The 16,834-nt window shown below is 43.9% G+C and overlaps 2 protein-coding genes across 3 annotated transcripts; one reads left to right on the plus strand and one right to left on the minus strand.

The window, feature by feature from the left end:
* The first annotated feature begins 4,567 nt into the window (after positions 1 to 4,567).
* Positions 4,568 to 8,802, plus strand: LOC145484896 (uncharacterized). Of its 2 annotated transcripts, none has more exons than XM_081463520.1 (2): positions 4,568 to 5,039; positions 5,371 to 7,052. In XM_081463520.1, the coding sequence occupies exons 1-2, from the start codon at positions 4,981 to 4,983 to the stop codon at positions 6,869 to 6,871; spliced, it is 1,560 nt and encodes a 519-aa protein (XP_081319646.1). In that variant the 5' UTR covers positions 4,568 to 4,980; the 3' UTR covers positions 6,872 to 7,052. The 2 variants fall into 2 exon arrangements, 1 of the variants encoding a protein (XP_081319646.1); XR_014049104.1 differs by lacking the exon at positions 5,371 to 7,052 and adding an exon at positions 8,745 to 8,802 and having other exon boundaries at positions 4,974 to 5,039.
* Positions 8,803 to 9,052: 250 nt separating this feature from the next.
* LOC145464720 (RING finger protein 151-like) lies at positions 9,053 to 10,136 on the minus strand. Its single transcript, XM_081448521.1, has 3 exons — positions 10,016 to 10,136; positions 9,251 to 9,537; positions 9,053 to 9,183 (listed from the first exon to the last, which is right to left on the minus strand). The coding sequence occupies exons 1-3, from the start codon at positions 10,078 to 10,080 to the stop codon at positions 9,053 to 9,055; spliced, it is 483 nt and encodes a 160-aa protein (XP_081304647.1). The 5' UTR covers positions 10,081 to 10,136.
* Between the last annotated feature and the right edge of the window lie 6,698 nt (positions 10,137 to 16,834).

Genomic DNA, 16,834 nt, shown 5'->3' on the forward strand with positions numbered 1-16,834 from the left:
TCTTTCAGTCTTAAAGTGAAGTGGGGCTATATTTCGGCGCAGAAGCTCCAAAGTGGGCGTGCAAAAATTTATGCTGTGCGCATTCCAGTGCAAACCAAGGGCAACCGGAGTTAGTTTAGAGTCACCCGGACTGGAAAATATCCCGAAAGTTGCGTGAAATCGAGCTCAACTTGGTCTAACTCACGATTCGCGTGAGGCGGTGTCGGCTACTATTTCAGTCTGAAAGTGAAGTGGGATTCTATTTCGGCCCACAAGCTACAAAGAGAGTGTTCAAAAAGCTTTCCTTTGTCCATTTCACTGAAAACCAAGGCCATCAGGAGTTAGTTTAGAGCTCGCGGAAATGGAATATATCCCCCAAGTTCCAAGAAACCGACCCGAAGTTGGTCAAAATCACGATTTGCGCAAGACGGTCTCGGCTCCTCTTTCAGTCTTAAAGTGAAGTGGGGCTATATTTCGGTCCAGAAGCTCGAGAGTGAGCGTTCAAAAAGTTTCGCTGTGTCCATTTCACTGAAAACCAAGACAATCAGGAGTTAGTTTAGAGTCCCCGGGACTGGAAAATATCCCCCAAGTTGCGGCAAATCGAGCCGAAGTTGGTCAAAATCACGGTGCGCTTAAGGCGGTGTCGGCTACTCCTTCAGTCTTAAAGTGAAGTGGGGCTCTCTTTCGGCCCACAAGCTCAAAGCTCAAAAAAAATTAATGTGTCTATTTCACTGCAAACCAAGGCTATCTGTAGTTAGTTTAGAGTCCCCGGGAGTGGAATGTATTTCCCAAGTTCCGGAAAATCGAGAAGACGTTGGTCAAAATCACGATGCGCGTAAGACGGTCTCGGCTACTGTTTCAGTGTTAAAGTGAAGTGGGGCTATATTTCGGCCCAGAACCTCAGAAGTGAGCGTTCAAAAAGTTTTGCTGTATCCATTTCAATGCAAACCAAGGCCATCAGGGGTTACTTAAGAGTCCTCGGGACTGGAAAATATCCCCCAAGTTCCGGTAAATCGAGCCGAAGTTGGTCAAAATCACGATGTGCGTAAGGTGGTCTCGGCTACTCTTTCAGTCTTAAAGTGAAGTGGGGCTATATTTCGGCCCAGAACCTCAGAAGTGAGCGTTGAAAAAGTTTTGCTGTATCCATTTCAATGCAAACCAAGGCCATCAGGGGTTACTTAAGAGTCCTCGGGACTGGAAAATATCCCCCAAGTTCCGGTAAATCGAGCCGAAGTTGGTCAAAATCACGATATGCGTAAGGTGGTCTCGGCTACTCTTTCAGTCTTAAAGTGAAGTGGGGCTATATTTCGGCCCAGAAGCTCGAAAGTGAGTGTTTAAAAAGTTTTGCTCTGTCACTTTCAGTGCAAACCAAGGCCATCAGAAGTTAGTTTAGAGTCCCCGGGACTGGATAGTATCCTCCAAGTCCCGGGAAATCGAGCCGAAGTTGATCAAAATCACGATGCGCGAAACGTGGTCTCGGCTACTGTTTCAGTCTTAAAGTGAAGTATGGCTATATTTCGGCCCACAACCTCGAAAGTGAGCCTTCAAAAAGCTTTGCTGTGTCCATTTCACTGCAAAACAAGGCCATCTGCACCTAGTTTAGCGTCCAAGGGACTGGAAAATATCCCCCAAGCTCCGGGAAATCCACCCGAAGTTTGTCAAAATCACGATGCGCGTAAGGCGGTCTCGGCTACTTTTTCAGTATTAAAGTAAAGTGGGCTATATTTCGGCCCAGAAGCTTGAAGGTGAGCGTTCAAAAAGTTTTGCTGTCTCCATTTCACTGCAAACCAAGGCCATCAAGAGTTAGTTTAGAGTCCCTGGGACTGGAAAATATCCCCCAAGTTCCGGAATATCGACCCGAAGTTGGTCAAAATCACGATGCGCGCACGCCGGTCTCGGCTACTCTTTAAGTCGTAAGTGATGTGGGACTATATTTCGGCCTACAAGCTCAAAAGTGTTCGTTCAAAAACTTGTGCTGTGTGAATTTGACTGCAGACCATGGCCATCAGGAGTTAGTTTAGAGTCCCCGGCATTGGAAAATATTCCCCAAGTTCCAGGAAAGCGAGCAGAAGTTGCTCAAAATCACGATGCGCGTAACGCGGTCTCCGCTACTGTTTCAGTCTTAAAGTGAAGTGTGGCTATATTTAGGCCCAGAAGCTGGAAATTGAGCGTTCAAAAAGTTTTGCTGTGTCCATTTGACTGCAAATCAAGGCAATCAGGAGTTAGTTTAGAGTCCCCGGAACTGGAAAATATTCTCCAAGTACCAGGAAGTGGCGCCGAAGTTGATGAAAATTACGATGCGCGTAACGGGCTCTCGGTTATTCTTTCAGTCTTAAATTGAAGTAGGGCTATATTGCGGCACTGAAGCTCGAAGGTGAGCGTTCACAATGTTTTGCTGTGTTCATTAAACTGCAAAGCAAGGTCATCGGGAGTTAGTTTAGCGTCCCCGGGAATTTAAATTATTCGCCAACTTGCGGGAAATCGAGCAAAAGTGGCCCAAAATCACGATGCGCGTAAGGCGGTCTCGGCTACTCTTTCAGTCTTAAAATTAAGGGGGGCTATATTTCGACCTAGAAGCTCGAGACCGGGCGTATGCGAATTTTACCTGTGTCCATTTCACTGACATCTTAGGCCATCAGGAGTTAGTTTAGAGTCCTTGCGACTGGAAAATATTTCCCAAATTCGGGCAGAATCAGCCAAAGTTGCTCAAAATCACGATGTGAGGAAGGCGGTCTCGGCTACTCTTTGAGTCTTAAAATGAAGTGGGGCTATATTTCGGCCGAGAAGCTCAACACCGAGCGTGCGCTCCTTTTGCCTGTGTACATATCACTGAAAACTAAGTTCATCACGAGTTAACATAGAGTCCTCGGGACTGGAAAATGTTGCCCGAATTCCGGCAAATCGAGCCAAAGATGCTCAAAATCACGATGCGCGTAAGGCGGTCTCGGCTACTCGTTTACTCCGAAAATGAAGTGGGGCTATATTTCGGTTCTACAAGCTCGACACCGAGCGTGCTCTCCTTTTACCTGTGTCCATTTCACTAAGAACTAAGTCCATCAGGAGATAGTTTAGAATCCTCGAGACTGGAAGCTATCCTCCAAGTTTCGGCAAATTGAGCCATACTTTCTTAAAATTACGATAGGCGTACGGCACTTTCGTTTACTCTTTCAGTCTTAAAATGAACTGGGGCTACATTTCGGCCTAGAAGCTCGACACCGAGCGTGCGCTCCGGTTACCTGTGACCATTTTACTGAAAACTAAGGCCATCAAGAGTTAGGGTAGAGTCCCCGGGACTGGAAAATATCCCCCAAGTTTTGGCATATCGAGCCATAGTGGCTAAAAATTTCGATGCGCTTAAGGCGGTTTCGTGTACACTTTCAGTCTTAAAATAAAGTGGGGCTATATTTCGGCCTACAACCTGGAAACCGAGCGTGCGCTCCTTTTACCTGTGTCCAATGCACTAAAAACCAAGGCATTCAGGAGTTAGTTTAGAGCTTCCGGGACTGGAAAATATCCCCCAAGTCCCAGGAAATCAAGCCGAAGTTCGACAAAATTAGCATGCGCGTAAGGCGGTCCCGACTACTCTTTCAGTCTTAAAGTGAAGTGGGGCTATATTTCGGCCCAGAAGCTCGAAAGTGAACGTTCAAAAAGTTTGGCTGTGTCCATTTCACTGAAAACCAAGGCCATCAGGAATTAGTTTAGAGTGCCATGGACTGGGAATTATCTCCCAAGTTCCGGGAAATCGAGCCTAAGTAGCCCAAAATCACGATGCGCGTAAAGCGGTCTCGGCTAGTCTTTCAGTCTTAAAGTGAAGTAGGGCTATGCTTCGGCCCAGAAGCTCAAAAGTGAGCGTTCAAAAAGTTGTGCTGTGTCCATTTCACTCCAGAGCAAGGCCATCAGGAGTTACTTTAGAGTCCGCCGGACTGGAAAATATCTCCCAAGTTCCGGGAAATCGAGCCTAAGTAGCCCAAAATCACGATGCGCGTAAAGCGGTCTCGGCTAGTCTTTCAGTCTTAAAGTGAAGTAGGGCTATGCTTCGGCCCAGAAGCTCAAAAGTGAGCGTTCAAAAAGTTGTGCTGTGTCCATTTCACTCCAGAGAAAGGCCATCAGGAGTTACTTTAGAGTCCGCCGGACTGGAAAATATCTCCCAAGTTCCGGGAAATCGAGCCGAAGTTGGTCAAAATTACGATGGGCGTAAGGCGGTCTCGGCTACTCTTTCAGTCTTAAAGTGAAGTGGAGCTATATTTCGGCCCAGAAGCTCAAAAGTGAGCGTTCAAAAAGTTTTGCTGTGTCCATTTTACTGCAGACCAAGGACGTCGGGGGTCAGTTTAGAGTCCCCGGGACAAGAAAGTATGCCCCAAGGTCCGGGAAATTGAGCCGAGGTTGGTTAAAATCACGATTCCCCTAAAGTGGTCTCGGCTACTGTTTCTGTCTTAAGGTGAAGTGGGGCTATATTTCGGCCCAGAAGCTCGAAACCGAGTGTTTAAAAAGTTTTGCTGTGTCCATTTCACTGCAAACCAATATGGCGCGCCATCTGTAGCAAAATTACTTTTCGACATATTACGACTCATATTACGACACATTACGACTCATCATGTGTCGAAAAGACATGAAACAGGTCGAAATAGGTCGAAATAAGTAATGTGATATCATCATGTCATGTAATTCTATCTCGAAATAAGTTGGTTGTCATGGCTATACCATGTAATGCGAAGCTCGTAATGACTCATACCATGTAACGTGAAGCCGTTAGTGACGTTCGAACCCTTGGTTACCGCCTGTTGTTAAGGACGGAAACTGTTCTCCTACACGAAGCCTATTTACCCCAGTTTCTCTGGGCTCGATACAGTTCCGCCATATTTTGATCGTCGTCTTTAGGTGTTTCGAAGATTTATCTCGGCAAAAGAAGTCGCTTTTCTTATCCATATCGTTTTAATCTCCTTTTTCTTGTCGCACCGAGGGTCACCAACACATCTTGCACTTTTAAAGTGTTGTGGTGCAATGACTCCTACGAAGATCTTCGTGGTTTTGTTTCTGATTTCTGTGGTTTATGTGGAAAGGTGAGATAATTTTAATGTAGATCCTTATTAAGATATCTTTATTTTTACAATTCCGTCTATTTGCCTTGCGTTAATGTTGAGTATCTTCTTTCACACACAGTATTTTAAAAAGTCGTATGTGGACTTTAAATATAAAGTGAAGCTTAAATTGGGATGTGCTGACAATAATTGGTTTCTATTTTATCCCTATATTTATTCTAATGGTGATAGTTAATGAAAATTAAGTGCGGAAATGACATCTAAAATCTAGCCTGGGGTCGGAGGGAATATTTCTGTCATTTTAACTCCTGTTCATGTTTTTGTTTGTTACTTTCCTATGCATTTTGTTTAGGCAAGATGCCAACAGGCAACTGCAGCGCTTTGTGGCATCCATTTTGTCCCTTCTGCAGGAATTAAATAGGTGCCACGATTCTCCTTTGGATGTGGAGAACGCAGAGTTTTTGCTCCTTAGACTGGGAGGTGCAATGCGTCACATGCATCAGGTCATTGCCTTTGTTGAAAGATCCCCTGAGTTTTCACAAAATGATGTCAACAACCTAAGACAACTATCCAGAGAGCTCAGCTTAATCAAGGATTTATTTAGGGCGCTACCTGTTTTCACTCCCAGCTCCTACCGTGCCCCCGTTAGGTATACAGGCGCTGTAGGCCGTCCTTCTTATGAAATTTCTAGAGAACAGATCATGCTTTTACGTTCCTGTTACTTTTCGTGGACCAGCATTGCTAACATTCTTGGTGTGTCTAGATGGACCATACGTAGGCGGGCCATTGATCTAGACATACCTCCTTCATTTTTAACGTATTCCCCAATCCAGCAAGTAGAATTGCAGCAAATTGTGCAAGAGGAGCTTGTTTCAATGCCTCGTTGTGGGGAAAGATACATGCAAGGTGCACTACGAAGACGTGGGATCTGTGTCCAGAGATGGCGGGTGCGTGATGCCCTGATCACCCTGGATCCAATTGGTAGAGCTTGTCGCTGGGCACAGCAAATACCACGTAGGCCTTACAGAGTGCCACATCCCAATTTTCTCTGGCACATTGACAGCAACCTGAAATTGCGTCACTGGCGATTTGTCATCCATGGTTGCATTGACGGTTACTCTCGGTTGATTGTTTATCTCAGGTGCAGTAACAACAACAGGGCAGCAACTGTGCTTGCCTTGTTTCAAGAATCAATCAATACCTGGGGATTGCCTTCTAGAGTCAGAGCAGATGACGGAGGAGAAAACATCGCAGTTGGTGACCTAATGATTCAATACAGGGGTGAAGGTCGTGGAAGTTTCATCACCGGGCCGAGTGTTCACAACACAAGGATTGAAAGATTATGGCGTGAGGTGGTTCACTGCATTTTATATATTTTTAAAAACATATTTTTACATATGGAGCAAATTGGTTTACTTAGTCGCAATAATGATATTGATCTCTTTGCCTTACATTATGTTTACACCCCAAGGATCAATAATGCACTAGCACAGTTTATTGAGACATTTAATAATCATGGACTCTCTACTGAGCATAGCCTTTCCCCACATCAGTTATGGATTTCTGGTATTCTGCAACATCATTCTTCCAATTACTCTGGTGTAAGAGGTATTATGGATGATAGCCTGCCAGATGATTTAGTCATGTATGGGGATGACCCCGATGCACCACTACCTCAGGAGAATGAATTATCAGGAGTGGAGGTGGCTCCAATTTCACTATATGTTCCAGAGCATGTCATTATGGTGCTACAAGAATCATTTCATCCAGAGGAGGAGGATGGAAACCAGGGAATTAATGTTTATTTTCAAGTCAGGCAATTTCTACTGCTTTATTTTGGTTCTACAATTTAACCATGAAATCAAGCTGGATTCAGATCTGCAAGAATATGGATATGTGGGCAAATGCTGGCTCCTAAATTTCATGTGCATGGAATTTTAGTAGAGACTGTTGCAGCATACACTATCCTCAGACAAGTAGTATGTGGTAAAAGCTGACTCCTGAAATTTACAGACAAGTGTCATTTCAGTTGAGGATGGCAGCTTCTTTGACAAGTTTCACTTGTGCTATTGATCATACCTTGTTTCTGTCAGTCATGTTTTAGTGCAAGGATATTTGTTTGTCTGGAGTTCGTGAACTGGCATAATTATTGTTGAAACAGTGAGTCATCACTTCTTTTTTTTCAAATGCAAGGACAGATTGCTTCAAGTGTTAAAGAAATATCATAATTCATGACACAGTAATAACCCGAACTGGTGTTGTCTTATTTTTCCTCATTTTCAATAATCACATGCTTGCAAGTAAAAAAAAAAGGTAACATCTACAGGACAAGTGCTGGTTTGCTAGTTATCTTGGTTACATGGTTGCTATGGACATCACTTTTCAAAATTCCCTTTCCCTTCTCTGATCATAATGAAATTTTCCATGACCAAATATGAAATGTCAGTTTTAGTGGCTGTTTCTGACCTCAAATTACAGCCCTTTTTTACTCTGATGACTGTAACAGAGACTGGCTAGTTTTCATCAAATTGTTCTTCTTTGTTATGTAAAAATATCATGAAATTCACGGTGACACCAAATGTTTCTTCCAGACGATTAAATCAGGTCTGTTGACATTTTTAAATTTCCCGTGAATTTTCTTCACGTTGTTATTTTTCCCTTTATTCAGTTAAACTTTCCTGACTTTTCCCTTGAGGATTTTTTCACCTCTTTCTGTACTAAACAAAATTTCGTTTTCAGTATTGCAGTACGTTTGTTAAGTTTATTTCACTGAGTTTGTCGCCTCAATTAGAGTGCACGAGCACATGCTCCCCTGCCAGTGAAGCTTGATAGGCACAAAATATAAGTCAACATTTTTCTGTTGCACGAACAACATACAGGTAACTACTGACAGTATACCACAAGAGATAACTTTAAATTGTGGCTTGAGATATTTGAGTTATTTTCATACTTTAAGCAACTTCTTAAAGGAAATTCAGGGTATGTGCACATAAAGTGAATTCTTCAACTTGTTCCATATTCTATCATTTGAATAGTTTATTGTGTTAGATCAAAGACTATTTTGTTGCAGAAAATTAATTTGTAATTACCAGTATCTTTTGCTGATAATAAAGTTTCTTATTTGGATTACTTGTTTCCTTTGGAAAAAATTGTGGGCCAAATGCTTTCCGAAACGAGCATATGATATTGTTCAAAGGTGACCTTTTTGTCAATACGGCAGCCATTTTGATTTTGATTCAAATAGCTATTATCAGATGCTTAGGAGGCAAATACCTACTTATTAGCCCCCTGAGAATCCCATAATAGCTATTTTTAACAACTGATTTCACAATGGCACTGTATTGGCAATAAGCTCGAATGAACACCTTGACCCTAGAGTCAATTTGTAATGAGTATATGGTGTCTGCCACAGTGTGCCTTTTACTTGTCTCCAACTGATTTTTTGGAAAGCTTGCTGTGCAACTAAATTGGGCAGGGTTATGTTTGGGTCTACATATATTCTCATGCAGGCTTTTCACAGCTTCCCCTTACCCTTTTTAAATTATCACTTTCCTTGTGCCACCCCCTATCACTTTACTTTTGCTACCCCGATAGTGTTTCCATTAACTGCCTCTGTGCTCCCTTCCACTAAAAACATGACCAACATGAAAATTTCTTGTCAGGTCAGACTTTATTGTCTTGGAATGTCAACTCACTGTTAAAAAATAATATACTTTCTTGCTATAGGTGATCTGAGTGATACTGGAATGTTACTTCAGCGGGAGTGTAGCTGAACAAGAGGAAATCCGACTGTTCAACACTAAAACATATAAAAATGGACAGGATGGGTCTTAGAATAGCAAGTTTTGCTTGATTTCATTCTTTTTGCAACTGACATGTACAAACATCTTGTTATCCGAACCTTATTTTGACAACCAGAACCTTTTCTCCTGGACAAAAGGCTAAGGCCTACCGACTACTTTAAGCAATTAGATTATGAGCTAGAGATTTCTATCGCGTGCTGCGCCCTCGTCAACCATTAACTATCACTATAACTAAAATCTACCTTTCCACCTGAATCCCACAATTGTTCGGACATGGCACCAATTTGCGAACACAAAGCTCATCATGACCTGTTTGATCACTATGTGGAACGTCCACACCACAGGAAGGGCACTTCTCTGTCCTGTGAGGGCAGATTAGCAGATGCTGGGCAAGTTCACGTTGGTAAGAACGAAGAATGCATCCTCTACCTTTAAAATTGCATTCCACAATCTTCATATCGCAATTTGGAAGGTGATTCTCCAGACCAGCTGTTGGCCCAGTCCAGCTGCAGCCACCAGGAAGAGAGATCGTTGACGGACACTTCATTACTCTCCTGCCAATAGCACCTTCAACTGCAAGATTTCTAACCAAAGTGCCACTTAAAACTCTCCTGTCGACTGGACAATGATTGTTATTTGACTGCCACTGGGTGATGCAGTGGTGGCAGAAGGAATGCCCATCTTGACAAGAGACTGGCTTGTTGAACACACCATAACTGCAACAATAACAACAACAAAAAACACATTTCACAATTTATTCCAAAAAATTTGGCAGTAGCCACAAAACTGATGCTGTCACAGCCTTAAAAATTGATTCTAAAAATACGTCTAAGAAAAATTCCGCAATTTTCGATGGAAAAGTTGATGGCATTACCTATAAATCGGAAAAGGCCTTTTTCGACTGGGCGGTTTGTTGCCCCATTTCAGACCATGTGATGATACTCTTGAGAATTCTTCCTTCAAATTTTCTAAATAGCTGCGTGTATATGAACAAATAATTTTTAGATGGATAAAAGAACAAATCTCTCGGGAATATCACGTGGTCTGTAATGGGACAACAATCCGCCCAAGCGAAAGAGGTCTCTACAAGTAAGACTAGGCCTGTCAAAGGATGGTAACGTCTTTGAAACCGTTCCAGGGTTGGCAGAGAACTATTAAATTGCTGCAAAATATGCAGGACTAACATTCACTCACCAGATACTGCAGAGAAACTCCTGGTCCACATTTTCCACAAACAATTCAGGAGAATATCCAGACATGATTCTATCGGACAGTTAAGACTTAAAAATTACGAACAAAAATGAGCGAAAAGACAGACAAGAGAGATGGATCGAACAGAGAATGATTGAGGGCAGCAACGATCAAGCACGTGCGAGAGGAACAGATCGAGGAACTGCAGAAGACAACAACGAGATAACACTAAATAAATAATGCAATAAAATCAAAAGAACCAAATGTAAATATATAGCGGCAATAATCCTATCGAGCGAACTGTGAGTTTGAATGGTCACTTCCACGAGAAGACGATCGGGCAAAGAGCGAAACGATCAAAATATGGCGGAACTGTATCGAGCCGAGAGGAACTGGGGTAAATAGGCCTCGTGTAGGAGAACAGTTTCCGTCCTTAACAACAGGCGGTAACCAAGGGTTCGAACGTCACTAACGGCTTCACGTTACATGGTATGAGTCATTACGAGCTTCGCATTACATGGTATAGCCATGACAACCAACTTATTTCGAGATAGAATTACATGACATGATGATATCACATTACTTATTTCGACCTATTTCGACCTGTTTCATGTCTTTTCGACACATGATGAGTCGTAATGTGTCGTAATATGAGTCGTAATATGTCGTAATATGTCGAAAAGTAATTTTGCTACAGATGGCGCGCCATAAACCAAGGCCATCTGATGTTAGTTTAGAGTCCCCGGGACTGGAAAATATCCCCCAAGTTCCAGGAAATTTAACCGAAGTTGGTCAAAATCACGACGCGCGTACGGCGGTCTCGGCTACTCTTTCAGTCTTAAAGTGAATAGGGGCAATATTTCGGCCCAGGAGCTCGAAACTGAGTGTTTAAAAAGTTTTCCTGTGTCCATTTCACTGCAAAGCAAGGCCATCAGCAGTTAGTTTAGAGTCCCCGGGACTGGAATATATGCCTGAAGTTCCGGGAAATCGAACGGAAGTTGGTCAAAATCACGATGCGCGTAAGACGGTCTCGGCTACTCTTTCAGTCTTAAAGTAAAGTGGGGCTATATTTCGGCCCAGAAGCTCGAAAGTGAACCTTTAAAAAGTTACGCTTTGTGCATTTAATTGCAAACCAAGGCCATCAGGAGTTAGTTTAAAGTCCCCCGGACTGGAAAATATCCCCCAAGTTCCGGGAAATCGAGCTACACTGGGTCAAAATCACGATGCTCGTAAAGAGGTCTCGGCTACTATTTAGGTCTTAAAGTGAAGTACGGTTGTATTTCGGCCCAGAAGCTCGAAACTGAGCGTTCAAAAAGTTTTCCTGCCTGCATTTCACATCAAAGCAAGGCCATCAGGAGTTAGTTTAGAGTCCCCGGGACTTGAAAATATCGCCAAAATTCTAGAAAATCGAGCGGAAGTTGCTCAAAATCACGTTGCGCGTAAGGCGGTCTCGCTTACTCTTTCAGTCTTAAAGTGAAGTGGGGCTATATTTCATCCCAGAAGCTCGAAAATAAGCGTTCAAAAAGTGTTACGTTGTTCATTTCACTGCAAACCAAGGCCATCAGAAGTTAGTTTAGACTGCTCGGGACTGGAAAATATCACCCAAGTCCCGGGAAATCGAGCCGAAGTTTGTCAAAATCACGATGCGCGTAAAGCAGTCTCGGCTACTCTTTTAGTCTTAAAGTGACGTGGCTGTATATTTTGGCCCAGAAGCCCGAAAGTGAGCGTTCAAAAAGTTTTGCTCTCTCAATTTAACTGAAAACCAAGGTCACCATGAGTTAGTTTAGAGTCCGCGGGACTAAAAAATATCCCTTAAGTTCTGGCAACTCAAGCCGAAGTTTGTCAAAATCCCGATGCGCGTAAGGCGGCCTCGGCTACTCTTTCAGTCTTAAAGTGAAGTTGGCCTCTATTTCTGCCCAGAAGCTGCCAAGTGAGCGCTGCAAAAAATTTGCTGTGTCCATTTCACTGCAAACCAAGGCTATCAGGAGTAAGTTTAGATTGCCCGGGACTGCAATATATTTCCCAAGTTCCGGAAAATCGAGAAGATGTTGGTGAAAACCACGATGCGCGCAACACGGTCTTGGCTAGTCTTTCAGTCTTAAAGTGAAGTGGGGCTATATTTCGGCCCAGAAGCTCAAAAGTGAGCTTCAAAAAGTTTTCGTGTATCCATTTCAATGCAAACGAACGAAATCAGGGGCTACTAAAGAGTCTTCGGGATTGGAAAATATCCCCCCAAGTTCAGGGAAATTTAGCCGAAGTTGGTCAAAATCACGGTGCGCGTTAGGCGGTCTCGCTTACTGTTTGAGTCTTAAAGTGAAGTGAGGCTTTATTCCTGGCCAGGAGCTTGAAAGTGAGCGTTCAAAAAGTTTCCCTGTGTTTATTTGACTGCAAACCAAAGCCATCAGGAGCTAGTTTAGAGTCCCCGGGACTGGAAAATATCCCCCAACTTCCGGGAAATCGAGCGAAGTTGGTCAAAATCACGACTTGCGTAAGGTACTGTCGGCTACTCTTTCAGTATTAGAGTGAAGTGGGGCTATATTTCGGGCGAGAAGCCCGAAAGTGAGCGTTCAAAAAGTTTTGCTGTGTTCATTTCACTGCAAACCAAGGCCATCAGGAGTTAGTTTAGCGTCCTTGGGACAAGAAAGTATGCCCCAAGGTCCGGGAAATTGAGCCGAGGTTGGTTAAAATCACGATTCCCCTAAAGTGGTCTCGGCTACTGTTTCTGTCTTAAGGTGAAGTGGGGCTATATTTCTGGCCAGAAGCCCGAAAGCGAGCGTTCAAAAAGTTTTGCTGTGTCCATTTCACTTCACACCAAGGCCATCAGGGGTTAGTTTAGAGTGCCCGGGACTGAAAAATATTGCCCAAGTTCCGGGGAATCGAACCGAAGTTGATCAAAATCACGATGCGCGAAATGCGGTATCGGCTACTGTTTCAGTCTTAAAGTGAAGTGGGGCTATATTTCGGCCCAGAAGCCCGAAAGTGAGCCTTCAAGAAGTTTTGCTGTGTTCTTTGACTGAAAAACAAGGCCATCACGAGTTAGTTTAGCGTCCCTGGGACTGGAAAATATTCCACAAGTTCCGGTAACTCGAGCTGAAGTTGGTCAAAATCACGATGCTCCCAAAGCGGTCTCGGCTACCCTTTCAGTCTTAAAGTCAAGTGGGGCTATATTTCTGTCCAGAAGCTCGAAAGTGAGCGTTCGAAAAGTTTTCCTGTGTGCATTTCACTGCAAACCAAAGCTATCAAAAGTTAGTTTAGGGTCCCCGGGACTGGAAAATATTCCCCAAGTTCCGGGAAATCCATTCGAAGTTCATCGAAATCACGATGCGCGAAATTCGGTCTCGGCTACCCTTTCAGTTTTAAAGTGAAGTGTGGCTATATCTCGGCCCAGAAGCTCGAAAGTGAGCGTTCAAAAAGTTTTGCTCTGTCCATTTCAATGCAAAGCAAGGCGATCAGGAGTTAGTTTAGAGTCCCCGGGACTGGAAAATGTCCCCCAAGTTCCGGCAAATCGAGCCGAAGTTGGTCAAAATCACGATTCGCTCAAGACGGTCTCGCCTACTCTTTCAGTCTTAAAGTAAAATGGGGCTCTATTTCGGCCCAGGAGCTCGAGAGTGAGCGTTCAAAAACTTTCGCTGTGTCCATTTCACTGCAAACCAAGACAAGCAGGAGTTAGTTGAGAGTCCCCGGGACTGGAAAATATCCCCCAAGTTCCGGGAAATCGAGCTGAAGTTGATCAAAATCACGATGCGCGAAAGGTGATCTCAACTACTGTTTCAGTCTTAAAGTGAAGTATGGCAATATTTCGGCCCACACCCTCAAAAGTGAGCCTTCAAAAAGCTTTGCTGTGTCCATTTCACTGCAAAACAAGGCCATCGGCACCTAGTTTACCGTCCAAGGGACTGGAAAATATCCCCCAAGCTCCGGGAAATCCACCCGAAGTTTGTCAAAATCACGATGCGCGTAAGGCGGTCTCGGCTACTCTTTAAGTCGTAAGTGATGTGGGACTATATTTCGGCCTACAAGCTCGAAAGTTTTCGTTCAAAAACTTGTGCTGTGTGAATTTGACTGCAAACAATGGCCATCAGGAGTTAGTTTAGAGTCCCCGGGACTGAAAAATATTCCCCAAGTTCCAGGAAAGCGAGCAGAAGTTGCTCAAAATCACGATGCGCGTAACGCGTACTCGGCTACCGTTTCAGTCTTAAAGTGAAGTGTGGCTATATTTAGGCCCACAAGCTCGAATGTGAGCGTTCAAAAAGTTTTGCTGTGTCCATTTGACTGCAAACCAAGGCAATCAGGAGTTAGTTTAGAGTCCCCGGAACTGGAAAATATTCTCCAAGTTCCAGGAAATGGCGCCGAAGTTGATGAAAATTACGATGCGCGTAACGGGCTCTCGGTTATTCTTTCAGTCTTAAATTGAAGTAGGGCTATATTGCGGCACTGAAGCTCGAAGGTGAGCGTTCAGAATATTTTGCTGTGTTCATTAAACTGCAAAGCAAGGTCATCGGGAGTTAGTTTAGCGTCCCCGGGACTTTAAATTATTCGCCAACTTGCGGGAAATCGAGCAAAAGTGGCCCAAAATCACGATGCGCGTAAGGCGGTCTCGGCTACTCTTTCAGTCTTAAAATTAAGGGGGGCTATATTTCGACCTAGAAGCTCGAGACCGGGCGTGCGCTAATTTTACCTGTGTCCATTTCACTGACATCTTAGGCCATCAGGAGTAAGTTTAGAGTCCTTGGGACTGGAAAATGTTTCCCAAATTCTGGCAGATCGAGCCAAAGTTGCTCAAAATCACGATGCGCGTAAGGCGGTCTCGGCTACTCTTTCAGTCTTAAAGAGAAGTGGGGCAATATTTCGGCCCAGAAGCTCGAAACTGAGTGTTTAAAAAGTTTTGCTGTCTCCATTTCACTGCAAAACAAGGCCATCACGACTTAGTTTAGCGTCATAGGAACTGGAAATATCCCCCAAGTTACGGGAAATCCACCCGAAGTTAGTCAAAATCACCATGCGCTTAAGGGGGTCTCGGCTACTCTTTCAGTCTTAAGGTAAAGTGGGCTTAGCTTTAACACCAGAAGCTCGAAAGTAAGGGTTCAAAAATTTTTGTGTCTATTCCACTCACATCTTAGACAATCAGGAGTGAGTTTAGAGACTTTGGGGCTGGAAAATATCTCCCAAGTTTCGCCAGATCGAGCCGAAGATTCTCAAAATCACAATGCGCGTAAGGCGCTCACGCCTACTCTTTCAGTCTTAAAAAGAAGTAGGGCTATATTTCGGCCAGCAAGCTCGAAAGTGCGCGTTCAAAAAGTGTGCCTGTGTCCATTTCACTGGAAACCAAGGCCATCAGGAGTTAGTTTAGAGTCCCCGGGACTGGAAAATATCCCCATATTTCCGGGAAATCGAGCCGAAGTATCCCAAAATCACGATGCGCGTAAGGCGGTCTCGGCTACTCTTTCAGTCGTAAAGTTAAGTGGGGCTATATTTCGAGCCATAAGCTCGAAAGTGAGCGTTCAAAAAGTTTTGCCGTGTCCATTTAACTGCAAACTAAGGTCATCGGAAGTCATTTTAGCTTCCCCGGGAATTCAAAATATTCGCCAACTTCCGGCAAATCGAGCCGAAGTTGGTCAAAATTACGATGCGCGTAAGGCGGTCTCGGCTACTCTTTCAGTCTTAAAGTGAAGTAGGTCTATATTTCGGCCGAGAAGCTCGAAAGTGAGCGTTCAAAAAAAAAAGTGCGGTGTCCATTTCACTGCAAACCAAGGCCATCAGCAGTTAGTTTAGAGTCTCCGGGACTGGAATATATGCCCGAAGTTCCGGGAAATCGAACGGAAGGTGGTCAAAATCACGATGCGCGTAAGACGGTCTCGGCTACTCTTTCAGTCTTAAAGTAAAGTGTTTCTATATTTCGGGCTAGAACCTCGAAAGTGAACTTTAAAAAGTTACGCTTTGTGCATTTAACTGCAAACCAAGGCCATCAGGAGTTAGTTTCAAGTCCCCCGGACTGGAAAATATCCCCCAAGTTCCGGGAAATCGAGGTGAACTGGGTCAAAATCACGAAGCCCGTAAGGTGGTCTCGGCTACTATTTCAGTCTTAAAGTGAAGTACGGTTGTATTTCGGCCCAGAAGCTCGAAACTGAGCGTTCAAAAAGTTTTCCTGCCTGCATTTCACATCAAAGCAAGGCCATCAGGAGTTAGTTTAGAGTCCCCGGAACTTGAAAATATCGCCAAACTTCTAGAAAATCGAGCGGAAGTTGCTCAAAATCACGATGCGCGTAAGGCGGTCTCGCCTACTCTTTCAGTCTTAAAGTGAAGTGGGGCTATATTTCATCCCAGAAGCTCGAAAATAAGCGTTCAAAAAGTGTTACCTTGTTCATTTCACTGCAAACCAAGGCCATCAGGAGTTAGTTTAGACTGCTCGGGACTGGAAAATATCGCCCAAGTTCGGGGAAATCGAGCCGAATTTTGTCAAAATCACGATGCACGTAAGGCGGTCTCGGCTACTCATTGATTCTTAAAGTGAACTGGGCTATATTTCGGCCCAGAAGCTCGAAAGTGAAAGTTCAAAAAGTTTTGCTGTGTCTATTTCACCGCAAACCAAGCCACATCAGCAGATTGTTTACAGTGTCCGGGACATCAAAATATCCCCCAAGTCCCGGGAAATGGAGCCGAAGTTTGTCAAAATGACCATGCGCGTAGAGCAGTCTCGGCTACTCTTTTAGTCTCAAAGTGACGTGGCTGTATATTTCAGCCCAGAAGCTCGAAAGTGAGCGTTTAAAAAGTTTTGCTCTCTCAATTTACCTGAAAACCAAGGCCATCATGAGTTAGTTTAGA

Source organism: Orbicella franksi, chromosome 1 (genome assembly GCF_964199315.1).
Source record: "Orbicella franksi chromosome 1, jaOrbFran1.1, whole genome shotgun sequence".
Classification (NCBI taxonomy): domain Eukaryota; kingdom Metazoa; phylum Cnidaria; class Anthozoa; order Scleractinia; family Merulinidae; genus Orbicella; species Orbicella franksi.